At 33.8% G+C, this 25,790-nt stretch overlaps 1 protein-coding gene across 3 annotated transcripts in view; it reads left to right on the forward strand.

The window, feature by feature from the left end:
* WAPL (WAPL cohesin release factor) overlaps positions 1 to 25,790 on the forward strand; it is a 72,971-nt gene that overhangs the window by 38,820 nt on the left and 8,361 nt on the right. For all 3 annotated transcript variants that reach the window (XM_043476196.1, XM_043476198.1, XM_043476197.1), the window contains exons 5-15: positions 12,651 to 12,746; positions 13,810 to 13,962; positions 14,233 to 14,369; positions 15,094 to 15,205; positions 17,014 to 17,241; positions 20,200 to 20,311; positions 20,660 to 20,757; positions 21,446 to 21,522; positions 24,068 to 24,243; positions 24,575 to 24,690; positions 24,929 to 25,093. In XM_043476196.1, coding sequence (XP_043332131.1) covers positions 12,651 to 12,746; positions 13,810 to 13,962; positions 14,233 to 14,369; positions 15,094 to 15,205; positions 17,014 to 17,241; positions 20,200 to 20,311; positions 20,660 to 20,757; positions 21,446 to 21,522; positions 24,068 to 24,243; positions 24,575 to 24,690; positions 24,929 to 25,093 — 1,470 coding nt within the window. The remainder of the gene's footprint in view (positions 1 to 12,650; positions 12,747 to 13,809; positions 13,963 to 14,232; positions 14,370 to 15,093; positions 15,206 to 17,013; positions 17,242 to 20,199; positions 20,312 to 20,659; positions 20,758 to 21,445; positions 21,523 to 24,067; positions 24,244 to 24,574; positions 24,691 to 24,928; positions 25,094 to 25,790) is intronic.

A 25,790-nucleotide genomic window follows, 5' to 3' on the forward strand; every position in this document is an offset into this window, starting at 1 on the left:
GCATTCTATAAAGATGTAGGAAAATGTAAGTTATTTTCTCTATGTGATCTAATTCTGGTGTTTTTTTTCCTTTAATATTTTATTCTGGGAGGATTTTAATAAGGCATGAACGTACCATTAATCTTTTTGTTTTCTTTAGTTCAAGTTCCTTTAAGATTGGAAAATTCAAAATATTTCACTCTAGCTTATTTCCCAGAAAATGAAGTTCAAATTGAGAAAATGTAGCCATGAATTAATCAAGAGCATGGGAATTCTGTCATACATTTGATACTTAAGCATACACAGAGAGAGAGAGAGTGTGTGTGTGTGTGTGTTTTAGGGTGTTTATAGTTTGGAATTTGTTTTTCCAATTTGTAATACATTTTATTTAGAGTTCATTGGGCTTCTGACATCTAGAAAACTCTTTGCTGAATTTACTGATACTCCTGTGACTTCATAATGATGACCATAAATTAGCATCAGATATATAACACTGGGAGTTTTTTGAGGATGGTGACCATATATTTTTTTCCCCCCAGCATTAAGTTCCTAGTGTCTGAGCTATAGAAAGTGTTCATAAATGTTTATTTCTAAGATTTTTGGAAGTATCTTTCTGCAAAGAATGTGTATAGTGAAGTGAAGTGAAAGTTGCTTAGTCGTGTCCTACTCTTTGCAACTCCATCGACTATACAGTCCAAATTCTCCAGGCCAGAATACTGGAGTGGGTAGCCTATCCCTTCTTCAGGGGATCTTCCCAACCCAGGGATTGAACCAGGGTCACCTGCATTGTAGGGAGATTCTTAACCAACTGAGCTATCAGGGAATCCAAAGTATGTGTATAGTACTAAATATTTGCTTTTTTATATTTGACAATTGGTCAGCATCAAATTTGGGGAAATTTTAGCCAATATTCTTCTAATAGTTTTTGGCTCTTTTTCCCTCTCTGGGGACTGGTCTTACTTTGAATCAGCCTAAAATCAGCAGAGATAGCCTGTAGTCTTAACAGAATCAGGCTTATTGACTTATTGCAGTAAAGGATACTGCACTCACAGGAGATCTTACCAAAGAAAAATTTTCATAGAATTTTGGGGGAATTGGGGAGTTTAAGTGAAATTTAAATGAAATAGTATTTGAGAAGTTCAGGGCAAAGTGGTGCTATCTGTGAAGGGAGTTAATTTTTACCTTCTCATTTATTTACTGGGCTTGATGAAACTTTTCCCAGTGTGTGCTGCCATTCTATCCATCTTTTTAATTTTTTCAGTCTTGGTTTCATTTGGTTAGATAGTTTAGATAGTTTTCTGTTGACCATTTTCAGGTTCTTCAACAGTGTCTATGTGTGTTAGTCGCTAACTCATCTCTGACTCTTTGTGAATCCATGGACTGTAGGCTCCACCAGGTTCCTTTGTCCATGGAATTCTCCAGGCAAGAATACTGGAGTGGGTTGCCATGCTCTTCTCCAGGGGATGCTCCCAACCCGGGGATTGAACCCAGGTCTCCCTCATCACAGACAGATTCTTTACTGTTTGAGCTACCCACTGTCTAGTTAGCTATTAATCCCACTTAGTAATTTTCATTGCTGAAAGTTTAGTTTGGGTCTTTGTATATCTTTCTCGTCTACTTAACAGAATTGCCTCCCTTACCTTTGTACCTGTGTGGGATATGGTCACAGTTATCTTCAGTGTCTTTTGTCACCTAATTCTGTCATCTGTGTTGTTTCTAGATCTGTTTGTATAGTGGAAAGAGGTGAATTTGGTAGAACCAGGTTGAAAAATAACCAGGAGGAAAATGTGCTAAGAAAAAGTATAGATGTGTTAGTCACTCAGTTGTGTCCGACTCTTTGTGACCCCATGGACTGCACCCTCCAAGCTCTTCTGTCCATGGGATGTTCCAGGCAAGAATACTGGAGTGGGTAGCCATTCCCTTCTCTAGGGATCTTCCCAACCCAGGGATCTAACCAAGTCTCCTGTATTGCAGGCAGATTCTTTACTGTCTGAGCCACCAGGGAAGTCCCAAAGATTAGATGAGTTGAAGCCAAAATTCAAGCCCTTTGGTCTTGATGGATTTCCTAGGGACCTACCACAAATACAACTATGAGCTTCTTAGAAGCCAGGGCAAAGAAGACTGTCAGTGGCCCATTGGCTTTTTAGGGAAAAACCATTAAAAATAGAAGACTCTTACTAACTTTGGGCAAGGTATAGGTTATGTTTTCATCTTTTTCTGTGCTTCAGCTGAGAAGTATTGCTGTTGAACTTTCATTTGTTATGATGGACTGTTTAACATTTTATTTAAGAACATAAATAAAGGATATCTATTCCTTCCCATTTTGTAGCGATTGCCTATATTGAAGTTGAATTATTCTTTTTATTACTCTTTGATTTCTTTCTTTTACTCTTGTCTGAATTTGATTTAGTTGTTTCATAGAAATTGAAATATTAACTGAAAGAATGATGATTTATACCTTTTCTATTTTACAAGTTTTCTGAGGGAGTTTTTAAAATTTTTTAAATATTTTTATTTGGAAATAATTTTTTAAATAGTTTATATTTGGAAATAATTTAAAAATTACAGAAGAGTCACAAAAATAATATTGTACAATGAACATTCCTTACCCTGATTATCTTAATATTTGCTTTTTCATTTGTCCTGAATATTTAAGTGAGTTTGTGTATGTACCTATGTATCATTAGCCCTTTACTCCTAAATACAGTGTGTATTTTCTAGTTAATGTCCACATCATAGTAATCATCTTTAGTAAATTTAACATTGTTCCAGTATTTTTACCTAATCTGTGCTTCAGTTTTGTCAGTTGACGCAGTAATGTGCTTTGTAGCATTTTCCCCTCTGTGGTACAGGATCCAGTCTAGGGTGAGGTATTTTATTTAGCTGTTTAGCTGTGTCTTTAGTCTCTTTTAACTAGGAACATTTCTATAGTCTGTTTTTTATGACATTGACATTTCCCTGATCCTCCCTTTAAAAAGTAGTTTCTCATTTTGGTTTAATCTGAAGTCTCCTCATGATTAGATTCAGGTTATTCACTCTGGGCTGAAGTACTGTGTAAGTGATGATGCATTCTGTTCAGTGTACCACTTCTGGATAGAGGTTAATTATAATCACCCAGTTCAAGGGGTCGGCCCTTACATAATTGCTGTATAATTATTTTCTTCCTCTTGTAACTAAAATGCAGTCTTTGAAGAGACTGTTCAACTACCTTGTTCTTCATACTCTTAGATTTAATATGCATGATCATGCCTTTCTGATTCAGTGTTTAACTGTGCTGCTTGTAAAATAATCATTTAGTCAGTTCTCAACACTGCTGTAAGCATCAACCCACCCCTTTCCCCATTTGTTTTATTTACTTACTTTTATTCAATTGGTTGTTTTATTTCTATCATTATGGACTCATGAATCACTACCTTTTTTTAAAAAATGGTTCATAATTCATTATTTTATAAGTACATTTGTCATGATGTGGCTAGTGTGGCTCTTCTGTCACTGTGACATACCCCCATCATTCTGGGAGCACTTTCTTACTTTTTGGCATAACACAGTGTTCGAGATTCATCTCATACGTGCTCTGCTCCAGCCCTGGAATCAGGCCCATTCTCTGAGGAGTTCTATTCGCTTTAGTGAGGAGTAGAGACCAAGATTGGGACAATAGACATGGTCTTCACGTCTTGGCCCTTTTTGGAGATGGAGATAGGAAATATGCATCTAAACGCATATAGATTCCTACATATGTATGCATATGCATATAGATTTCCTGCACATATCTGTTCTAGAAATCATGAGTTCACACTAACTTCAATAATAGCCCATCCCGACGATTCGATGGACATGAGTTTGAGTAAACTCCAGGAGTTGGTGATGGACAGGGAGGCCTGGCGTGCTGCGATTCATGGGGTCGCAAAGAGTCGGACACGACTGAGCAACTGAACTGACCGACTCAAAGGGTTCTCTCCTGCCTTCTGTGTTGACTCGCAGCAATATCAACACTTTTACTCAAACCTGTAATAGGTCTAAAATAGGTACAGAGTTGCTTTGTCCATTCCACTACAATAAATAACTCTGCTAATGTGTTTAGAATTTATTTGTAATCCTGCACTTGTCCTACCCTGCATTCCCCGTCTCGAGGTGTAAAGACAAATGCTGTGCTCATAAGTTACTGAGATTAGTTCTGTCTGCCTGTCTCTTGGGCTTTCTCTGTTCCCTTCGTTGTATTTGCCGTTCATTTGAATGGTGAGTAGGTTTGTTTGTTCTGGTTTGCTTTCACTTTTAGGTTTTTTTCTCCCTTTCATTTGTATTTATTTAATTTATTTGATTATGCACAACATTAACATGCTTCCAAAAGTCAATACAGAAAGGTAAATTCAATGAAGAGTCACTTCGTTGAGCAGTGTTCTAGCCTGTCTTCCACCCCTGGTCAGAAACTGTTCATTGTTCTCTGCTTTATCTTTTCTCTATTTATTTGTATAAAAACAAGCATTAAAAAAAAAAGCATGCATTTTCTTATTTCCCCCCTTTCTTACATAGTAAAAGGTAGCATCTATATGTGTACTTTTGCACTTAGCTTTCTTTTAAAATTTTTGTTTAGAAGTAATTCTTAGAAATCACACCATGTAAGTTCATAGAGATCTTCCTTAGAGTATATATATATTAACAGTTTTTTTTTTTAAAGAAAAGTCAACTTTAGATTGTGTTTTTTCCTTGTTCTATTCTTGCAGATGTTCTTTATGTCCTTCAGATTGTTTCTTTTTAAGACTATATGTGTGTAGGATACATATATACAAGTCTGGTGTTGGCAAAATTTTATGTATGTATTAGATTCCTATCATTATTTAGTCCTAACTAATTTCAATAGCACTTGACTCAGCTAATGTAAAAGAAATCTCAAATTAGTTTTCAGTAGCTAGCTTATTTTTCTTTGGCTTACCAGTCCTTGGCTGTTTATCTCTGGACTGTTTTCAAATTGCTATATTGTAAGGGACCCATCTTCCTCTGTTGTAGTATTCTACCATCTCTATAGAGTATTGAATACGAATAGTAAGAATGGGAAGGGGAGGCATTCAGCATCTCTAGAAGGCCAGGATCCAGAAGGTGTACTGCACTTCTGTTCATGTATCATTGACTAGAACCTGGTCATATGCCCACACATGTAGCAAGAGATGTTGGAAAATCATGGCAAGCATGTGTCCTTTTCTTAAAAGGAAAATGAAGGGGAGATTGAATGTTATCTAGCCATATTTCAAGATATTTTCAGCTTCTCTTTTTGTGTTTCTAAATTGGATAAGTCATCTCCCTAATACAACTGGTTCATTCTATATTTAGTGATAGTTTTAGTTGTAAAACTGGTGCTTATTTCAGCTGATTTTTTTTTTTTTTTGAATCGTGGCTCATCCTAGTATCTTTTATTTTAATAATTGTTGAGCTGTAGGCTTAACAGTAGTAGTTTTCAGAGTGTCAAGTATTTTATTTTATGTTTTGTTATTTGGACTTTTTAGAGCTTATGCTCAGGTTATGCTGTTTCAGGGTGATATTCTGATGTGCAAGTACCTGTTTTATAACGTTTTACTAAAATTTTTAGAGCTTATGCTCAAATTATGCTATTTTAAGATGATATTTTGATGTGGCAATACCTGTTACAAAGTTTTATAAAATTGTTACAAATCCTTTTGAAGTTAAAACAACTGAGTAGCAGATAAATTGTTCTTGTGGATAGGAGTTGACAATCTATTCATAAAAATAACTGTATCTTGAAAGTTTTATCTGTAGGGCTTAATTGAATCGGAAAAATTTTCAGCTCTACTTATCCCATGTACGGGTAGATTATATCTTTGCTTAGTGCTCCATCTTAACACTTCTTAATGTCTAGTTCTTAGCAGTAGAGACATTCTTGGTTTTAGTTTAGGGATAGGTGCAGTTTTTCCTCAAATTATGTCCTGAATATTTAAACAAATAAGAAAATTTTACTCTAAGGCTGTTTTGGTCATAGTTTAAGACAATCTGAGATTATAGCATTATGTTTAAAAGAAAGTTCTAAAGAGCTAAAACGCACCCTAATCTTTGTGGAACTTTTCTTCCTCAAATACTCTGTCTCTACTGCCCATCTTAAACAAAAAGAAACCTTAAGAATTAAAAAAAAAGTCAAATCCAGATTAATTTTCTCCCTTTCTGAATTGTCACTAAAGTGCTACACATGCACAGTTGTGCATTGTGGCACTTGGCTTTTTCAGAAATCGTTTAGTTGTAGCGCATGCTGATAGAATTACTGGTGAGAGTGCAATTGTGTTATGATATCCTTGTGTGGGTAAGGCTGGATGAATTCTAATCAGCTTACTGTATTTGTCCTCATTTAGTACACAGTACTCATTAAAACTCAGAAATAAGTTTGGTACTGCTAAAAAATTTACGTGGCTTAAAAGCAGTTATTCCAATTTTTTTCCCCCTTTGAGTGCCAGCTCAATAAAGAATACCATAATATTGTCATTTCTTCTTAGCTTTTCATGAAAGAACTCTTACCTCTTTTTTCTAATTGTGATTCAGCAAGCCAATCTGTTAACCATAGCCTTGCATTATAATTGTAAAAACCAATTTTTGTCCGTTGTTTTTGTAGAAATTGAATTCTCTCTCATAGATAAATGCTCCCTGCGTCTATCACTGGCATATTTTTTCCTTAGCTATAACACAGTGTTACGTTTGAAGTTCTTCTTATTTGTCATGCACCTGGAGAATTGAAACAAAGGAATAGTATGGTATGTTAGTATGTTTAAGATTACTAGGATTGAAATATACTAAAATGATTCCAAATCTTTAGGATGTTAGAATAGTCTTAAGAGCTTTGTTTTTAAGTATTCTTTGGAGTAGATTTCAGAAGAAATAGAATCCACAAATAACTTTAACACTGAAAAGTTAAGGAATCTAGTTAATATGATACATCTACTTTTTAAACCAGAAAAAAAAATGAACAAGATTTAAGATAAGCCTGGTAGAAATGACCCAGTTAAAATTTAGCTAGGTTGCTAAATGATAAGAGTGATTTTTGTTTTCCATGAAAAGTTGATTGCTGTCAGGTATTTTTGTAGATACTGTGCACAGTCACTTTCACTGTGTGACATGCACTTAGGTGCATGTGAAGTTGTTAGACCATTTGGAATGATGTGAAGAGCTCAGAGTCAGTGTTGGTCATGTCTTACCTCTGACCCATGCCCCAGTGTGTGTGTATTAACCACGTGCATATGTGTTTTTATTTTAATTTTTAAATAGTAGGGTGTATCCTCAAATCATCCTGCTCCCTTATATTAACTTTGTAAAACTTTGAAATAATTAACAGTAGGGAACAACAGTTCTCATTGGATTCACTCTTTTAGATTAGTCTTTAGCATTAAAATGGCAAAACCTGGGAGGGGGGATCGGGATGGGGAACACATGTAAATCCGTGGCTGATTCATGTCAATGTATGGCAAAAACCAATATTGTAAAGTAATTAGTTAGCCTCCAACTAATAAAAATAAATGGAAAAAAAAATTAAATGGCAAAACCTTGTCAAAACTTATAAAATAATAGTGTTTACTAAGCCACCTTATTCAACAGAGTAAACAAAATGTTCATGTGTATCTTTTGAATATAACTTGAGTGTTTATTCTGTATACTGTTAAGCTTCAAATGCTTTTCAAAATTCTTTTTTTTTTATTGTGATAAAAACTACAACATGAGGTCTACCTCATAGGAAATTGTTAAGTGTATATTATTGTTAACTGTAAGCACAATATTGTACCATGGTTCTCTAGAATTTTTTCATCTTGCCTGACTGAAACTTTATACGCATTGAATAGCAACTCCCCATTTTGGCCTCTCTCCAGCCCCTGGCAACCACCATTTCTATTTTTATGAGTTTGACTAGAATTCTTATAAGTGGAATCATGCAGTATCAAGTCCTTCTGTGACTGGCTTATTTCATTTAGGGTAACATCCTGAAGGTTCATATTATAGCATATGATAGGATTTCCTTTTTTTTTTTTTTAATGGCTGAGTAATATTCTGTTGTATGGATATGTAACATTTTCTTTATTCTCTGTTGATGGATAGTTAGGTTATTTCTACCTTTTGGCCATTTTGAAAAATACTGCATTGAACATGGATGTACAAATATTTCTTTGAGATCCTGTTCTTAATTCTTTTGAATAAAGACTTCAAAGTGGGATTGCAGGATCATACTTGTTGTTCAGTTGCTCAGTCGTGTCCAGCTCTTTTTGACCCCATGGACTGCAGCACGCCAGGCCTCCCTATCTTTCACCATCTCCCAGAGTTTGCTCAAATTCATGTCCATTGAGTCGATAATGCCATCCAGCCATTTCATCCTCTGTCCCCTTCTCCTCTTGCCCTCAGTCTTTCCCATAATCAGGGTCCATTCTAATGAGTCAGCTCTGCGCATCAGGTGGCCAAAATATTGGAACTTCAGCTTCAGCATCAGTCCTTTCAATAACTATTCAGGGTTGATTTCCTTTAGGCTTGACTGTTTTGATCTCCTTGCTGTCTAAGGGACTCGCAAGAGTCTTCACTGCAATTTGAAAGGATCAATTCTTTGGTGCTCAGTGTTCTGTTCAAGTCCGTTGCCTGTTTTTCTTTTTCTTTTTTTGCTATTGATTTATAGGAGTTCCCTGTATATTTTGGATAGTAATCTCTTATCAGACAAATGGTTTGAAGGTTTTTCTTCTATTCTGTAGGTTGCCTTTTTCACTCTTAATTGTTTTCTTTGCTGTGCAGAAGCTTTTCACGATGTAGTCCTAGCTGTTTATGCTTGCTTTTGTTCCTTGTGCTTCATGGCAAGAAGTCATTGCTACAACCACTGTTAAGTATTCCCTCCACCCCCATGTTTTCTGGGAGTTTTAGCTTCAGGTCTTACTTTTAAATTTTAAAAATATTTTTGTGTATGGTGTAAGATGAAGGTCAAGTTTCATTCTTTTGCATGTGGATATCTAGTTTTTCCAGCACCATTTGTTGGAGAGACTGTCTCCACTGGTAAAGATAATTTGACCATATATATGTGGATTTATTCCTGGGTGTTATATTCTGTACACTTGGTCTATATATTTGTCTTTGCATCAGTACCCTACCTACTCTTTTGATTACTGTAGCTTTGTAATGTTTTGAAATCAGGAAATATGGGGCCTCTGGGTTTTTTGTTATTTCTCAAGATTGTTTGACTATTCTGGGTCTTTAGAGATTCCATATAAGTGTTAGGTTTGGTCTGTTCCTATAGAAATTACCACTAGGATTTTAACGGAATTCCATTGAAGTTGTAGATCACTTTGAGTAGTATGGCCATTTTAACTACTAAGTCATCTAATCCATGAACAAAGGGTGTTTTTCCATTTCTTTGTGTCTTTTAATTTCAGTGTTTTGTAGTCCTCCGTGCAAACAGATCTTTTGCCTCTTTGGTTAAATTTATTCCTAAGCATTTTATTCTTTTTGATATTATTGTGAATGGAATTTTCTTCCACTTCCTCTTTTGATGTTCTTTGTTGGTGTGTATAAATGCAAATAAGTTCTGTATCATGTTGTTCGGTCACTAAGTCGTGTCTGACTCTGACTGCATGGACTGCAGCACGCCAGGCTCCTCTCTTTGTCCTCCACTATCTCCCAGAGTTTGCTCAAATACAACTTAATTGAATACATTTTTATTTGTTTTAACGGTGTTTTTTTTTTTGGGTGTGTGTGAAATCTTTATGGTTTTCTTTATACAAGATTATGTCATTTGTGAACAGAGAAAATTTTTTTTGATTTGGATGCCTTTTATTTCTTTTTCTTGCCTGATTACTTTTGTTATATGTTCAGTATTGTGTTCAATCAGTGAGAGTGGACATCCTTACCTTGTTACTGATCTCAGAGGAAAAGCTTTTCATTTTTTTCACTGTTGAGTATGATGTTAGCTCTGGGCCTTTTAAAATATGACCTCTGTTGAGATAATTTCCTTCAGTTTCTGTTGTTGAATATTTTTCATTAAAGAGAGTTGGATTTTGTTTAGTGGTTTTTCTGCACCAGTTGAGATGATTATGTGATATTTGTCCTTCACCATAAAGGTGGTGTATCACATTGGTTGGTTTTCATGTGTTGAACTAACCTTGCACCCCAGGAATAAATCCTATATATGGTTAGGATGTATAATCCTTTTAATGTGCTATTGAATTTAGTTTTCTAGTGTTTTGTTGAGGATTTTTGCCTCTGTATTTATCAGGGATATTGTTGAATTTTGAGATGAATTAGAACAGTATATCCCAGTCTGCTTTTTATAATAATATTTGTTAACAGAGTATGTTTATGGCAGTTATCCCTTTTATTTCAGTCCTCTGTTATGTGAGTAGATGTCTGTGTATATATATACACATATATATATAAATATACACTCCAATTTTCTTATATAGATGCTGAACTCAGACTTGCACATCATCACATAATAGTTATTATAATTAGTACCATCAGTGATAATACTTGTATAGTACATACTGTTTCAGGCACTCTAATATGTGTTTTACATATATTCATTTAATCCTCACAACAACCCTTTTGCAGTAGATACTGTTATGAATGCTATTTTATAGATGAGAAAAATATTTAGTAACAAGTAGTAGTAGAACTTACTGTTTATCTGGATTTTAATCCACACCATCTGGTTGCTGTCTCTCCTTTGTAACTGTTAGGTGTATTGCCACTTGCAGTTAACTAGAAGGGGGTCTGTTTAATATATATCTATATTTTGCTATTAATTAAAAACATTTTATTGGAGTATAGTTGACTTACAGCATTGTGTTAATTTCAGGTGCAGAACAAAGTGAATCAGTTATACATATACATAGATCCACTCTTTTTTAGATTCTTTTCCCATATAGGCCATTACAGAGTATCGAGTAGACTTCCCAGTGCTACACAGTAAGCTCTTAACTAGTTTTTTTTTTTTTTAGTTATTTGTTTTATGTGTAGTAGTGTGTATGTTTTATATGTAATAGTCCCTATCTCCAGAGTCTGTTTAATTTAGAACGTTGGCTTCTGCTATTTTGTTACTGGTGGAACCAGATAACCTTTATATTATCCAAAATATTCTTACTTGAAATAAGTGCTTTTTAAAAATAAGTGCTTCAGGTTTGAGGCACCTGTTCTTTTAAAAAGTCTGTTATCTTCCTGGGCTTATGGCTGTGCTTTGGGTATTTGAGGTTGCTGAAATGAGGGATCTAACAACTAGCAGGCATGTAAATTATATAGATATTGAGAGAAAAATAGTGAGGAATAGAGGTTTAAAAATTTATGTTGAGTCTGCTCTATGTGGTTGTGCCTCACAAGGCCTGATCAAGTCATTGCATAAACTGCTTTAGTTTACTAATACTGCATTACTTTATGCTAATATACAAGAATACTAATGTGTTTGTATACACAGTACAAGTGAGACCTTCTGCTTTATGTAAGTTTCACAGTAGATTCCTTTTCACATTAAGATTTTCTACTAAAATTAGTATGTGAATTAGTTTAAGCTCTGTCTTTTGAAAAACCAGTTCTTCTGGAGCTTAAACAGTTGTTTTTGTCACAGCATGGTTATTTTGAAGAAAATATTTATATAAAAAGATAACTTTGTATGATGCTTAATTCCAGTAATGTTACTTCATTGAGGCTAGTAAAGGAAGATGGTTAATTTTTTATGTGGATTTTTGGCCAGCCTTGAAGTATGTTTCTTTTCTTGTACTCCCTTGTTTTTTATATGTAATACTGAAAATACAAAGATTATTAATTATACTCTTACAAACAAAAAATCTCTAATGAGATTATTTGAAGTTTAAAGGACATAATTTAACATCACTTTTGTAAATGATGGAGAAAATGTTATCAGTCTGTTTAATCAGTTCCTTTTGAAAATGAAGATTTGTTCCTTTTAATACAGATTTAATTCTGTGGATTTGATTATGCAAGCTCATAGTCACTTATCCTCAGTTTTTAAATTCAAAGTGTTAAAGCTGAAAGGTCTTTTTCATAAAGTTTATAGTATATTGATTTGGCAGTAAACTAACTTGTACTGGGGTGGGGTGATTTACATCTTTATCCCACCCGGTATGCATTTTTATACATTTTGCATATATTTTAGTGTGTAGTACTGAATTAGATTCCACTGTGTTATGTAATATTTGGTATACATACAGTATTTACCTTCATATAAAACCTGAAAACTTGAATAATGACACTCATCTGAAAACTCACCAGTTTCATCTAAATGAATAAGGACTTTTATCCCTTGTTGTAAGCTGCCTGATTTTCATTGTTGGAAGAATGTAGGGCATGAATCAGTAGTATGAGGAATAAAGAACAGGTTGAATTAACTGTATTGATTAGTAAGTTAATATAAGCCAAACAAGAGGTTTAATTTCTTTTCTTGGTTGGTAAGAGTTGCCCAGAACACTGATTGTTGATTTTGTATCACAATAGGACAGTGGCTCCGTATCTGCCTTTGGCATGGTAGGAGCCTAGTGGTAATATAAATCAGATACTGTGTGTCTTGGTTTCCCAGTTGGTGCTAATGGTAAAGAGTCCAATTTATATAAATTATTCTTTGTGATTTTTAGTTTTAAAATGTGATAATCTTATAAGGATGCAGAGTAAGATGGAAATAGTTGATCTTTTTCTCTTTCCTCTAGTCTCCTACAAAAGCCGTATATAATGCTAGACATTGGAATCATCCAGACTCGGAAGAACTACCTGCGCCACCAGTAGTAAAGCCTCAGAGTGTCACAGTAAGTGAAATATGCTTTTTAATTTCATGTTTGTATGAAGAATATTAAATTAAGCAGTTGCTATCTTCATTCATAATTTGAAAGTCTCTAGCTTTTCTGTTTAATAGTTTATTTTCAACTTCACTGAAATTTAGTGATTTTAGTTTAATTCACTGGCAAAGTAAGGATTGTGGGCAGGACAACAGAAATTCTGGTGTTACTAGGTTATGAATGAAAGCCTTAAAAATACTGGACAATTCTTGATCCTCATTTTATGGAATTTTTAAATGATTGAGAGCTATATCAGCATATCCTACACTGATCTTACAGTGGCTTTGAGTGATTAATTTGTTTTTCAGAGCAGAACTTTTTTCTTGCATTATAGTAATACCTTTCAATTCAAAACACATTTGAAAAAGATTTTTAGCAAATTATTTGCTCCAGAATAACTGGTAGGATCATGCATTAATACTTACAGATTAATAGTGACACCTCAGTCATATGGAGCTGTCAAAGAATGAGTTCTTTATAGACAATAAAAAACAGGGATAGAGATCATTCTAAAATGTAATGTACGGTTCTCTGTCTTCTTGATATATTAATTAAGCTCCTTTTACTAGTATTAAGCCATTATTATGCATATTAGGTATTATTGTGCATGCTCTTATGGCTGACTTTTCCTACCATGAACTGTGGACTCCTATACTTTAAAAGTTCTTTTGTCTATCTGTTGTAGTTTTCCTGTCTATCCTGAGTTGTTTGTTAATGCTATTTATGTATGTCATTTTGGTTCTTTATTCCTTCTAATGATTCTGGAGATGGATAACTAATTGTATGAAATGTTAGGTTGAAAAGACCAGAATAAGCTCCTGAGTGGTTCTTTGTGAGTAAAACACATACAAGTCTTACCTTATAGTGCATGAAAGTTTTGAAGTATCCCTTATGACCTTTCAGAGGTCTCCCCCTACCTTTGAGGGGGAGAATTGGGGTTTTATTACTCTTAAACTAAATTTACCAAGTAGATGAGATGTTACTATTTTTATATATTTATTTAGAGCAACTAATTTAATACCTTTATTAATAGGTGAGGCTGTCTTCAAAGGAGCAAAATCAAAAAGATGATGGAGTTTTTAAGGCTCCTGCACCACCACCCAAAGTGATAAAAACTGTGACAATACCTACTCAGCCCTACCAAGATATAGTTACTGCACTGAAATGCAGAAAGGAAGACAAAGAAGTAAGCGTCCATGTACAGTTCTGCTGCATGTGGATAGAATTTTGTATGTAATTTAGCCTTTTGATGTCTTGAGCACATATCAGTAAACTGATACTGAGTTTTGAACCACAAACTTACCTTGTCCTACTGCTACCAATGTTTTTAAAACACTTGTTGGTTGCTATCTAATAAACTTACTTTATACACTTTTAAATAAAGCAGAGCAAGTTCATAGATTTAAATATGCTACTTCATAGTTACAAAAGAGGTGGGCTTATTTTTTCTTGGCAGTTGTATACTGTTGTTCAGCACGTGAAGCACTTCAATGATGTGGTGGAATTTGGTGAAAACCAAGAGTTCACTGATGACATTGAGTACTTGTTAAGTGGCTTAAAGAGCACTCAGCCTCTAAACACACGTTGCCTTAGGTAAGATCTTATTTTTATATTTGAAAATTGTATACATGCTCCTTCTCATTAAAATTGTTTAGCTCAGTGGAGCCAAACATTTGCAATTTGTGTTATCATAGGTGTAGGTTATAGCCAGTGATGTTAAAATGTGATTGATTTCTTTTAAGGGACTTGATCCTACATGGACTAAAGAAAGTTGGATGATACAGCATTTTAGCATAGCATAGGCTTCAGTTTCCAGATGCTTAAAAGTGTTATGCCAAAGAATCTTTTCTTTTTTAGCACCAGATTTTATATATGCAAGTGATAAATGATGTAAGCATGTTTTGATTTGGGTCATCTTTTGCATATATAATGGTTTGAATATCTTGGTTTGATTGAATTATCCAGTCATTTGGAATATGTCCAATTATATATTTATAATTTTTATGGATCAGAGACATGGAAGACACCTGAGATTTTTTTGCTTTTCATGGTAGCAGTAATATAAAGAGTACACTGAAGACAATCATGTATTATTTGTGTTTTTTTAATATAGCATACCTAATCACATACTGTGCATCAGTAAGTATTTAATAAATTTGGTTTGCCCATGTCTTTATATTGTGATTTGCATGGGCAATGCTTTGACACACATAAACCCCCCACCCCCGAGCACTCTGTTGTTTATTTAGGTATTATGCAAATTTAAAAAACACACTAGCTATTTTCAGTCCCCTTAACCGAGTCTGTTTTCTTCTAGTGTTATTAGTTTGGCTACTAAATGTGCCATGCCCAGTTTTCGAATGCACCTGAGAGCACACGGAATGGTAGCAATGGTCTTTAAAACCTTGGATGATTCCCAGCATCATCAGGTATTTAAGTTTCTGGGGTTGAGAAGCATTATTTCAGAATTCTAGTTTATATTTACTAAATTTGTTTTTGTTGTTTAGTAGCTAAGTTGTGTCCCAACTCTTTTTGCAACCCCAAGGACTGTAGCCTGTCAGTCTCCTTTCGATAGGATTTTCCAGACAAAAATAACTGAAGTGGGTTGCCATTTCCTTCTCCAGGGGATCTTCCCCACTTGGGGATTGAACCTGCATCTCCTGAATTGGCAGGCAGATTCTTCACCTCCACCAGTGAAGCCCCATATTTGTTAAATGTTTAGAAAAACTTAATGCCAGAGTTTTTTGCTTGATGAATCATTTCAGACTATTTGCTCAACATTTTTTCCTCCTTGTCAGTTTATACTGTTAACCACTGTATGACATGACATACCTACCATACTGGATATTTAGTTCTGTAAGCATTGATTACCTCGAATCAGAAAGTACTGGGGTGGGGGGGGGGGGGACAACTTTTAGTACTTTGTGATACTAATAGCATGAATAAAAACTTTGGATATTAAAATTTTAAATATTTTGTTTGGATGTTGAATCCCATTGTGAAAAGGAATCACATCCTCAGTTTCATTATGACTTGACACTTTCTCTTAAAAAATAGAGCATATTTACATTATAAAGGTTAGGTTAACATTTTCAAAGTTAGAAAAAAATCATTAATCATCAGTGGTGGTAATTTGAAATGGCTTTATAATATTTTTGTTCAGGAAAATTATATTTGAAGTATAGATTAGGTGACAGAATCTAATACTGAGTCTTCTGAAACTGAAAGCAATACACTTAAGCCCAAATGAAGATAAGTCAGTTACCAAGTTGTAGCAGGTTCAAAACAATGAGGGAGAAGAGAAATAAGAATTAATGTGCTTTTTTATGAAGTTATGAGAGGACCAAGGCATTAATGTGTATTTTTAGTGGCAGTGGATCTCCAAAGCCTTATTTCCAAATATATTTTGCTCTGTAAGCAGTTAATTAGAAACCTAGTTTGAATTTTGGGGATTTAAAGTTTAAATCTTTAGATAGTTAATTGTGTTTCCGTGCATTGAAATTCATGTAAGATCGAGTACGCTTCAGTTAAAATAGATATATAGAAAAAATGTTTACAGAATATCCCAAATGTTGGGAATTATTCTAACATAGACCTTTATGTTCTATTAATGCTTATCTATATCACCTTCGGTACTTGTAGATTTTATAAGCTGAATGTGTTAACTACCTGATCTGAATGATTTTGAGAGCTCATGATATTAATGATTTTTTTAAAAAACTACTTGGTTCAACCAGACCTGATAGGTTTATTTTAAAGAAATGAGTCTAATATGTTTCTTTGAGCATCCTGAGTTTATGTAGTAACACAAACCCAGCTGTGTTTATTTTTTAAAACACATTTACATTATTGATTTTAAATGGAAATTTGACTTCACTATATCATAAAGAACAAAGAGTGAAGTATATTATAAAGTAGAATTAGATAACTGAAAAATGTCTTGTAAAATCTTCATTTAGCACAGAATGGCCAGAAAAAATATAATTCCACTTAAACATTTCTAGCTCTGAGACATTCGTATAGGGAATGTCTGTAGAAAGGAAAATTTTAAGCAGTGGTGCTTTATGTACTTATTGAAATCACATTTCTCTAGAATATTTTAAGAGGGAGATTTTCACTAAATAAAACATTTTCAAGGTTTCTAAATGTAAACAAATGTCACAATAGTCTTTTGTTGCCTGAAATTGTCACTAATTGCTTACATTAACTTTTTTTCCCCTTTTTGGGTCTGTTGAAGAATCTGTCCCTTTGTACAGCTGCCCTCATGTACATACTGAGTAGAGATCGTTTAAACATGGATCTTGATAGAGCTAGCCTAGATCTGATGATTCGACTTCTAGAACTGGAACAAGATGCTTCTTCAGCTAAGCTGCTGAATGAGAAAGACATGAACAAAATCAAAGAAAAAATTCGAAGGCTTTGTGAAACTGTACACAATAAGCACCTTGATCTAGAAAATATAACGGTGAGTTCCTTCCTTTGGTTGTAAAATGAAAATGTCAGTTTTTTTAAAATGTAGGAACTACATTTAGGCTATTAGGAACTTGAATTCTTAACACTATATGGGTTTTAGGAATAAAGATTTAAAGGATCTTCAGAAAGAGCCATATTCAATGAGCATTCATTTATTTCAGAGTATCTCAGGATGTCTGATTTACTGCTGCAAGGGACCAAGACTCAAAAAGAGGATTCCTAGGCATGAACTGCTCCGTAGAACATTGTCCTTCATACTCAGGGTCATGGCCATGGCTATGCTTATGCTCAGTACAACTCACCATTTAAGATGATTATGTTGCTTTTGGTTGATTTTAAGTTTCACTTTCCTCTGGCTTTTTTAAAAAACTTGTAGAATCTAGAATATCCCCAAAGATTAGTAGGCTAGTGGAAGATAACTGGCCTTGTCATTTTGAAAAAAATAGGATTATTTATTTATATATACATGACTTTCAGACAGTTGCAACATTATATAATTGTTGGTTTTTCTACTCTCCACTAAACTGAAGACTGCAATATTTGCTTTCAAAAATTACAGAATGCTTTGTGCTAGCCATATAATGACTTAGGATTGTTAATCTTCTTAGTTAAGGTAGAGTAAGGAGTAGATTCAGGTAGAGTGGGAGTTGAGGGGCAAAGCAAGTTAACATTAAAAGACAGGATACAAAATTGATGTCTATTTAGTACTTTCACTTATTAAGATTAGAAAAGAGCTATTATGCTCAAAGTGTGGATAAATAGTTGTTCTACCTCACCAAACTATTTGTATCCTAATTTTAAAATACATTCATAAAAAAATAAAATAAAATTCATTCATACTTCTAATTTTAACACTTTTAGAACATATATACTGTTTTTTTAATGCTATAAAGGCTTAAGTTGGAGCCTATAATTTTTATTTGCTGCATAATTGAATAAATACAGCTTTTAAAAATTATTGTTACTATCATCATTATAATTTTGTCTCACATATTGTTGAACATTTAGATTCTTTCCAGGCATTTGCTCTTAAATAAAGATGATAAACTTGCTTGTTGAATTTTTTCCCATCATTTATTGAATTTACTAGGATGGTAAATACCAGTATAATAACTGTGCTATGTTAAGTAGTTAACTCACATGATTAAAACCAGAACACACAGTTGCTAATATTAGGATGTGGCCCACCCCCCCTTCAGCTAATCCTCAGTATTGTGTTTGTTTTAAATTTTAACAGTAGGCATTGTTTTGTACAGTGACTGTCTCCTGCACATCGTTTGTTTTATTCATTATTCAACCTGTTCCTTGAAATATGTTGCTATTCTTAATGTACCATGGAAAGATATTTTTAAATATTAATATTATAATATTAAAATATAATTCAGATAACTGAGCTCACAATTGCTGAATAATATTCTGATTAGTGATTTGGTTGTGTTTTAACTCTTTGAGAACTATTCCAGTTTCAAATAAAGTGTTTGAATTGTAAGCTATTTTAAAATACTAACATATACTGAATGTAGCCTAAAATACCAAACAGTCCTTTTTATGCCTATAGAAACAAACAAAAAAATTGCTTTTTTGCATCAGATCTTAACGAATGTTTGTTGTATTAACATCAAATTACTATGCCCCTTTCTTCCTAAGCAAAGAAAGCCTCATTAGTCTTCATTTTCACTGCTGTGACTCAAGAGCTAACCCTGCCCAAACTGATCTTATTACATTACTCTTTCAAGGACTTAGAATGAGAATTGAGCAAAATTAAATCAGTTATTGTGGTGTTGAATTCTAGATCTGTATTTGTCACCTTGGACATCAACCTTGTTCTTTTTAAAGTACAGAGTAAAATCTGTAAGGTATAAAATAAAATCTCTTCTAAATCAGTAATATTAAGATTTTTGCTGATGTGTTTTTTGCATTTCTAAATCTAATTTATATTCAGTTCAAAATAGCCCAGCAGGACTTTCTGTAAACTTGCATCTTTCAAAGCGGTAAGCTTTGGGAAGATAACCAGGTCTTTTCAGCTTTGTTACATTAAAGCATTTCTTTTGTTATACTAAAGTTCCTTTATTGTCAAAGGAACCAAGTTGCCCTTTTTAAAAGAAATGCAGTAAAAAGTAAAATTAACAATTGAAGGCAAATGAAGGGATGGAAAAAACCTAACCTGGTTTATAAAGATGGCTCTGAGTGTTCTTTGCTTCCTCCAATAGTAGTCCTAAATCATTGTTTATATATCATTTTGCCATAGAGGCCAAAGTATCCAAGCTGCTAATAACCCTGTAGTATAAAGTTTGAAATTGGTGAATATGAAACCCTAAAAAAGGAATTTTGTTCAGAATAGATAAGAAAATATATAGAACAGTAAGAAAAAGACAAGCTACTTTACATGAATATAAAGGGAAGAATATTTGACAGGGGACTTACAGTAAAAGAATTACAGGTAACTGATAAAATATGTGAAAATAAGCTCATTTGTTATAGTTAGAAAACATAAAGCAAAGCAATAAGATACCAATTTTTACCAGTGGACAAAAATTTTGACACACCCACACCTTGTTTCTGGAGTATTTCTTGCTACAACCTTTGTGGTAAATTAGTCCAGTGTATTGATCTACAGTTAAATATACCCTTTGATTCGCCCTTGAGCCTACCTATATGATGGTACCAGTATATATTTTATCGAACTGGCAGAACTGATAGACTGATAGACTACTTTAAATAATGGATCTTCTCTGAAAACAAGCCAATGGATAAAAACATTTCTTCAGCTTAAGACTATTCTGATACCAGTTTTAAACTAGTTTTACTTTTAAAAAGCATTTACTGTATTAAAAAAATACTGTGGGCTGGTAGCATGCAATTTCCTCTTTTTAAAAAGCAATCTCTAAAAGTGTTGCCTCAGAATTACTACTCAGAGTCAATATTCGTTAATGGTGCTTCTGATTTTCAGACTGGGCATTTAGCTATGGAGACTTTACTGTCCCTTACTTCTAAACGAGCAGGAGACTGGTTTAAAGAAGAACTACGGCTTTTGGGTGGTCTGGATCATATTGTAGATAAAGGTATGATATATTACACATACAACATTTTTTAATTTAAAACCTGAATATTCTGTTTATATATTTCAAAGAATAATTGCATCAGTTTGAAAGGATCTCTTCCTTTTAGTAGCATCTTAAAAATCCTAACTTTTATAGAAAAGGCCATTAACAGTTTGATATTGGAAAGTTAATTATTATAAATTAGAGTCTTATACATTTCAGCATCTCACTGTATAAAACTAAGAATAAATGTTCAGAGAGGTTCCAACACATTGATAGCATGTATACAGATGACTTTTAATGTTAGTAAAGGAGGTAAGTATTAAAGTGATGAGACGTATTAATCTGTGTCCATTTCCTTTCTCCTAGTGAAAGAATGTGTGGATCATTTAAGTAAAGATGAGGATGAAGAGAAACTAGTAGCCTCATTATGGGGAGCAGAGAGATGTTTACGAGTTTTAGAAAGTGTAAGTATGGACAGCTATTTGAAGAAAATGATCTAATCTTAAATGTGCTATATGAGACTGTCATAATTTATATATCTCTAGAGTTTCACTTTGGTTAATCCAAATTGAGATTGTAGTGCAGCCTGTTTGTTTTTTGACTTTTATGAATGACTTAGTTCAATGTAGATTAGAATTTATGCTGCCAGTGAATTTCAGGATGCATAGACTGTGTTGACCAGATTGGATTAGCTGAGTACTTTATGAGACATCTATGGGAAAACAGTTTAGTGTGAATGAAAAGTTCTTGGCACAGATGAAATTCACATTGTTCCTTTTTTCTTCTGGAGTGTCAAGTACATTAAACATCTAATTTTTTAAGTCTAAATGAATCTACTTAAGAACTTTAAAATATTAGTTTATTAAGTTAGTAACAGCACTTTTCTGACATTTAAAGTGCTTGGTAGTTCATTACAATGAATGTATAGTACCGAATATATTAACAGTGAGCAAGCAGTTATAACAGTGATGTTTTGATTTTGTAATAAAGCAGTAGCTCTGTTATTTTAAATTTAGAACATGTCGGTTGTTACTCCCTTTAGACAACAAGGGCTAATTCTTCCTCATCTTTATGTCTTTTAGAGGCTTTGTGTTGTGTGTGAATGAATGAATGTTATGGATTGCCACAAAATTTCAAAATTTTCCCTTTTAGGTAACAGTGCATAATCCAGAGAATCAAAGCTACCTGATTGCCTATAAAGATTCACAACTCATTGTTTCATCAGCTAAGTAAGTTTTTCTGAAACGTCATGCTGTTAAAGCATTTGGATTGACTCTAAAGGAAGTGCCATTGTCACCTTTCTTCATAAAGTACTTCTGTCTGTCAAATTTTGTGAACAAGAAGCAGTGCAGTAAGGCACAAAAGTTAGGAGTACAGATTCTGAGGCCAGAATGGCTTGAGTTTGGATCTTAACTTCAGAACATCAGCCCTATAGCTCTGAACTTACAGGTTCTTACAGAAGGGGGGTAATAATTGTGTCTACCTACCCAAGGTTGTTGCAGTAAAAGAATTAGTATATATGTTAATGTATTTTAAGTTACATGTGATACATATTTTAAATGTGTATTTTAAATAATAATTCTAAAAAAGATTTTAAAATATCATTTGTATATTGTATATAATATAGATTATATACAATATATATAAGGAGTTAATATACATATGTAAAGCCTAAAACAATGCTTGGCATATACTAGTAAGCATTAGTCCTTATTTTTATTGTAAATGAATTTTACTAGCTGCTTTCTGCTTTTTATTTTTTCCCAGATCTATATGTAGCTTCCTTCATTTCACACACTCCGCCCAGCTTTCCTAACATTGGGCTAATGATACCACCTCGGTGTGTATAAAGTTTCCAAGTGTGTCTCCAGTCTTGGTTCTAGCTTATTAACAGCAGCTTCTTACTAATATGTCTGTTTAGTTGTTATCTCTCCCCTGGTACTCTGGCCTATAGCCTGTCCAACGTTACACCACAGTGGGTTAACCTTCCTCAGGTTTTTGTTTTGTAAAAATAATCCCAAATTCCAAATCTATGTGATTTCTTGTCTTTGGATGTATGCCCAAAGTCCTTAGTATCAAAGGCCCACTATAGCCTGACTCAAGTTTATCTGTTTTTTAACTTCATGTTTTGGAGAATTTCACACAGAGATAAGAGTAGACAATAATATGATAAGCCCCAATGTACACCTCATGCAGCTTGAATGTGATCATCAAACATTGGCCAGTCATGTTACCATGTATATATAACCTTATCCATTCTGCCCTCTACATTATTTTGAAGCAGATTACAGATTTCATATAGTTTCATCCATAAATACTTGAGTATATAATCTGTAAAAGAGGACTCTTTTAAAAATAGAACCATAATAGCATTTTCATCTCTTAAAAATTAGTAATTGCTTAATATTGTAAGTCCAATCAGTATTCAGTTCTCCCATGATCCCAAATTTCTCATAGTCTCTAGTTCCCAGTATTCTTGTTTTTAGTCTGTAGGTTTTCCCTCCACCTTGTATTTGTGAGTTCTGTGTCATACTTAATACCCTTAAGGTATGTGTTCTAGTTGTTTTATTACTGTGTTTTACTCTCTCACCAAAGAGTATTTGTGCAAGTTAAATCTGTATCTTATTTTTAAAATGTCTCCTGTATACTTAGTGACTCCTGACAGATGCCTTCTAAAACAACGTTAGGAACCTTTGTGATCAGGAACTTGTGTCAAATGTCTTAGAAGTGTCAGTAGACATTAGAATTGGATGTTTGTGAAAGACCACTTCTCAGACTTTCTGAAGCTTTCAGTAGAATGCTGATAAATGCAAGGATAGTATATTGAATGATTAAACAATATACCCTTACTCTCTTCTCACCTCCCAACAGATTTAGTTCAGTGCTACTTAGGCAGTTAACAGTAACAGCATGGTAATCCTGGCAAACATCCCCAAACATCTGAACACATTATTTTAGGTTAGACACGAATACCTTCCTAACTAGAGAGTGTTTTTTAAAAAGCAGCTAGAGGGGAATTAGACATAGTTTTAAGGGTTTTGCATAGTATATAATACATGAAGAATCAATTCACAGTTCATGGATTTCATCATTATCTCGTAGATATTAAGTTAATGGACTTGGTGAATTAGAGTCTCAGAAATACTGGAACCATGTAAAGATTACATTTCCTTGTTACTCTGGGTAGTATCTTGTGAATCCTTAGATGTAGCTGATAGATACCCTTGCATGACTGCCAGGAGACAAACATGTCAATTAAATGACCTCATGTTTTTAAAAATGTTCTAATGTTTATGAAGTATTTAGTATCTGTTTATATAAGGTTATTATGCAATATTAATATAAACAATATTCTCTACCTGCTGAGAGTTTACATTCTAAAGGACAAACATCTAAATGAAATTCAGAAGTGTCTAGTGCTGGCTTTTAATGGTTTTACCTTGGGTGAGGTGGGATAGTAGGTTTGTTATGTTGGAGAGATTGGGAAAATTGGGGACAGCTGTTGGTAGTATAAACTTTTGCATCAAGTTTATAATTTTCACTTTGCTTAGGAAAATTTATATTATCAAGTTTCCCAAAATAAAATTTAGCACCTAGTGTGATATCAGACATGTTTGATACATGACTAGATAGTTCACATAACTTCTGGAGTAGAAAAAGATTAATTTGGCAGCCTTTATGACAGATTTAAAGCATTAAGGTCCAAGTTAGTAGAAGTTCTTAATATAACTATTTTTGTTGAGCATAATAGTCTGTATTTTGTCTTCTTTTAAGAGCATTACAACATTGTGAAGAGCTGATTAAGCAGTATAACCGTGCTGAGAACAGTATATGCTTACCTGACAGTAAGCCTCTGCCTCACCAGAATGTAACTAATCACGTGGGCAAAGCAGTGGAAGACTGCATGAGGGCCATCATAGGGGTGTTGCTCAATTTAACTAATGATAATGGTAAGTCATATTTCCTACATGTATTCTCACTGATAGATTGTACAATATTACATGTAAAAATAAGTTAATTTCCTTGTTTCTTCTCTCAATGTAGTGATTTTTATAATAGCTGTCATGTAACTCACTTATTCATGTATAGATTTAACTCCTTTTAAGAGCTGATATTTTTAGAACCTGCCTTGTGGCTTGGCTTAGAAATATTACAGTCAACAGTATAATTTAATAAATAACTATTCTTTTTTAAGCTATATGTTTTTAATATTCATGTTAATAGTTTGTCATAAATAACAGTCAGTTATAATTTTCATACTCTTCCCATTCCCCATTTCAGAATGGGGCAGCACCAAAACAGGAGAACAGGATGGCTTGATTGGCACAGCCATGAACTGTGTGCTTCAGGTTCCAAAGTACCTACCTCAGGAGCAGAGATTTGATATTCGAGTGCTGGTGAGTTTAAGTGACTTGTTTTATAAATACGTGCTTGATATAGTAAAACAACATCTTTGATCTAGATGAAAACATCATCTTTGTTTTGGAAGATCATTATTTTATATACTGGTTTTTAACCATTTTGTAGATGGTAGAGCACTGGCTAGTTTTCTGGCTGCCATTAAGAGTTATGTATATTGTGTTCATTTGCTTTTAATCCTCACCTGTGGTAACTGGCATGTTTTCATTTTTGTAGGGTTTAGGTCTACTGATAAATCTAGTGGAATATAGTGCTCGAAATCGGCACTGTCTTGTCAATATGGAAACATCATGTTCTTTTGATTCTTCCTTCTATAGTGGAGAAGGAGATGATAGTTTAAGGATAGCTGGACAAGTTCATGCAGTTCAGGCTTTAGTGCAGGTAAGCAACAACTTAAAACCATAACCCTTTGTTGCATCTGTCCAAATTCTTGATCACTTGCATCTTCTGTCTCCCTTCAACCTCCTTTCTCTTTTTCTGTTTTCACCAGTTCAGTGAGAGGTTAGAATGTGTACCATTACTTCATTTACTCTGCTGTTTTCAGCTATGATAGTCACTCATTAGACACTGTTAGCAAAAAGCAGAAACAAGGCCCATTTGTTTATGACTCAAAGATAGATTATTAACAACAAATTAGGAATTAACTTCTAGCCCTAGTCCTCTATCCCATGTGGGATAGAGGACTTAGCCCATCTGGTTCAATTCCTTCAGCATTTACTGGTCTGATCCGTGCCCAGAACTGTGTGCACCTGAATACTGGGACATACTTTGCAAAGTTTGTATATCTTTGGAGTAATTTCCTAACTTAGAAATTGTCAGAATATGTACTAATATGTTAAAACTGATGTTCCCAACTCACCCCACCCCAAACACTCCCTTTCCTCTTGTTTATATTTCCTCCCAAAACGACATGTGAGTTTTGGGGGTTTTTTTTTTGACAGTACTGGCATTACAGTTTTTGTCTTTTTGCAAGCTACTTTTGTCATTTCCTTAAGTGACAGTAATAATGAACCATCCTTTTTATTTTTTTCTAAAGTCTTTGCTAATCTTTAATCCTTTTTGTCTTTTGAAACTAGAA

The sequence above is a fragment of the Cervus canadensis genome, chromosome 8, assembly GCF_019320065.1.
Source record: "Cervus canadensis isolate Bull #8, Minnesota chromosome 8, ASM1932006v1, whole genome shotgun sequence".
Lineage (NCBI taxonomy): Eukaryota > Metazoa > Chordata > Mammalia > Artiodactyla > Cervidae > Cervus > Cervus canadensis.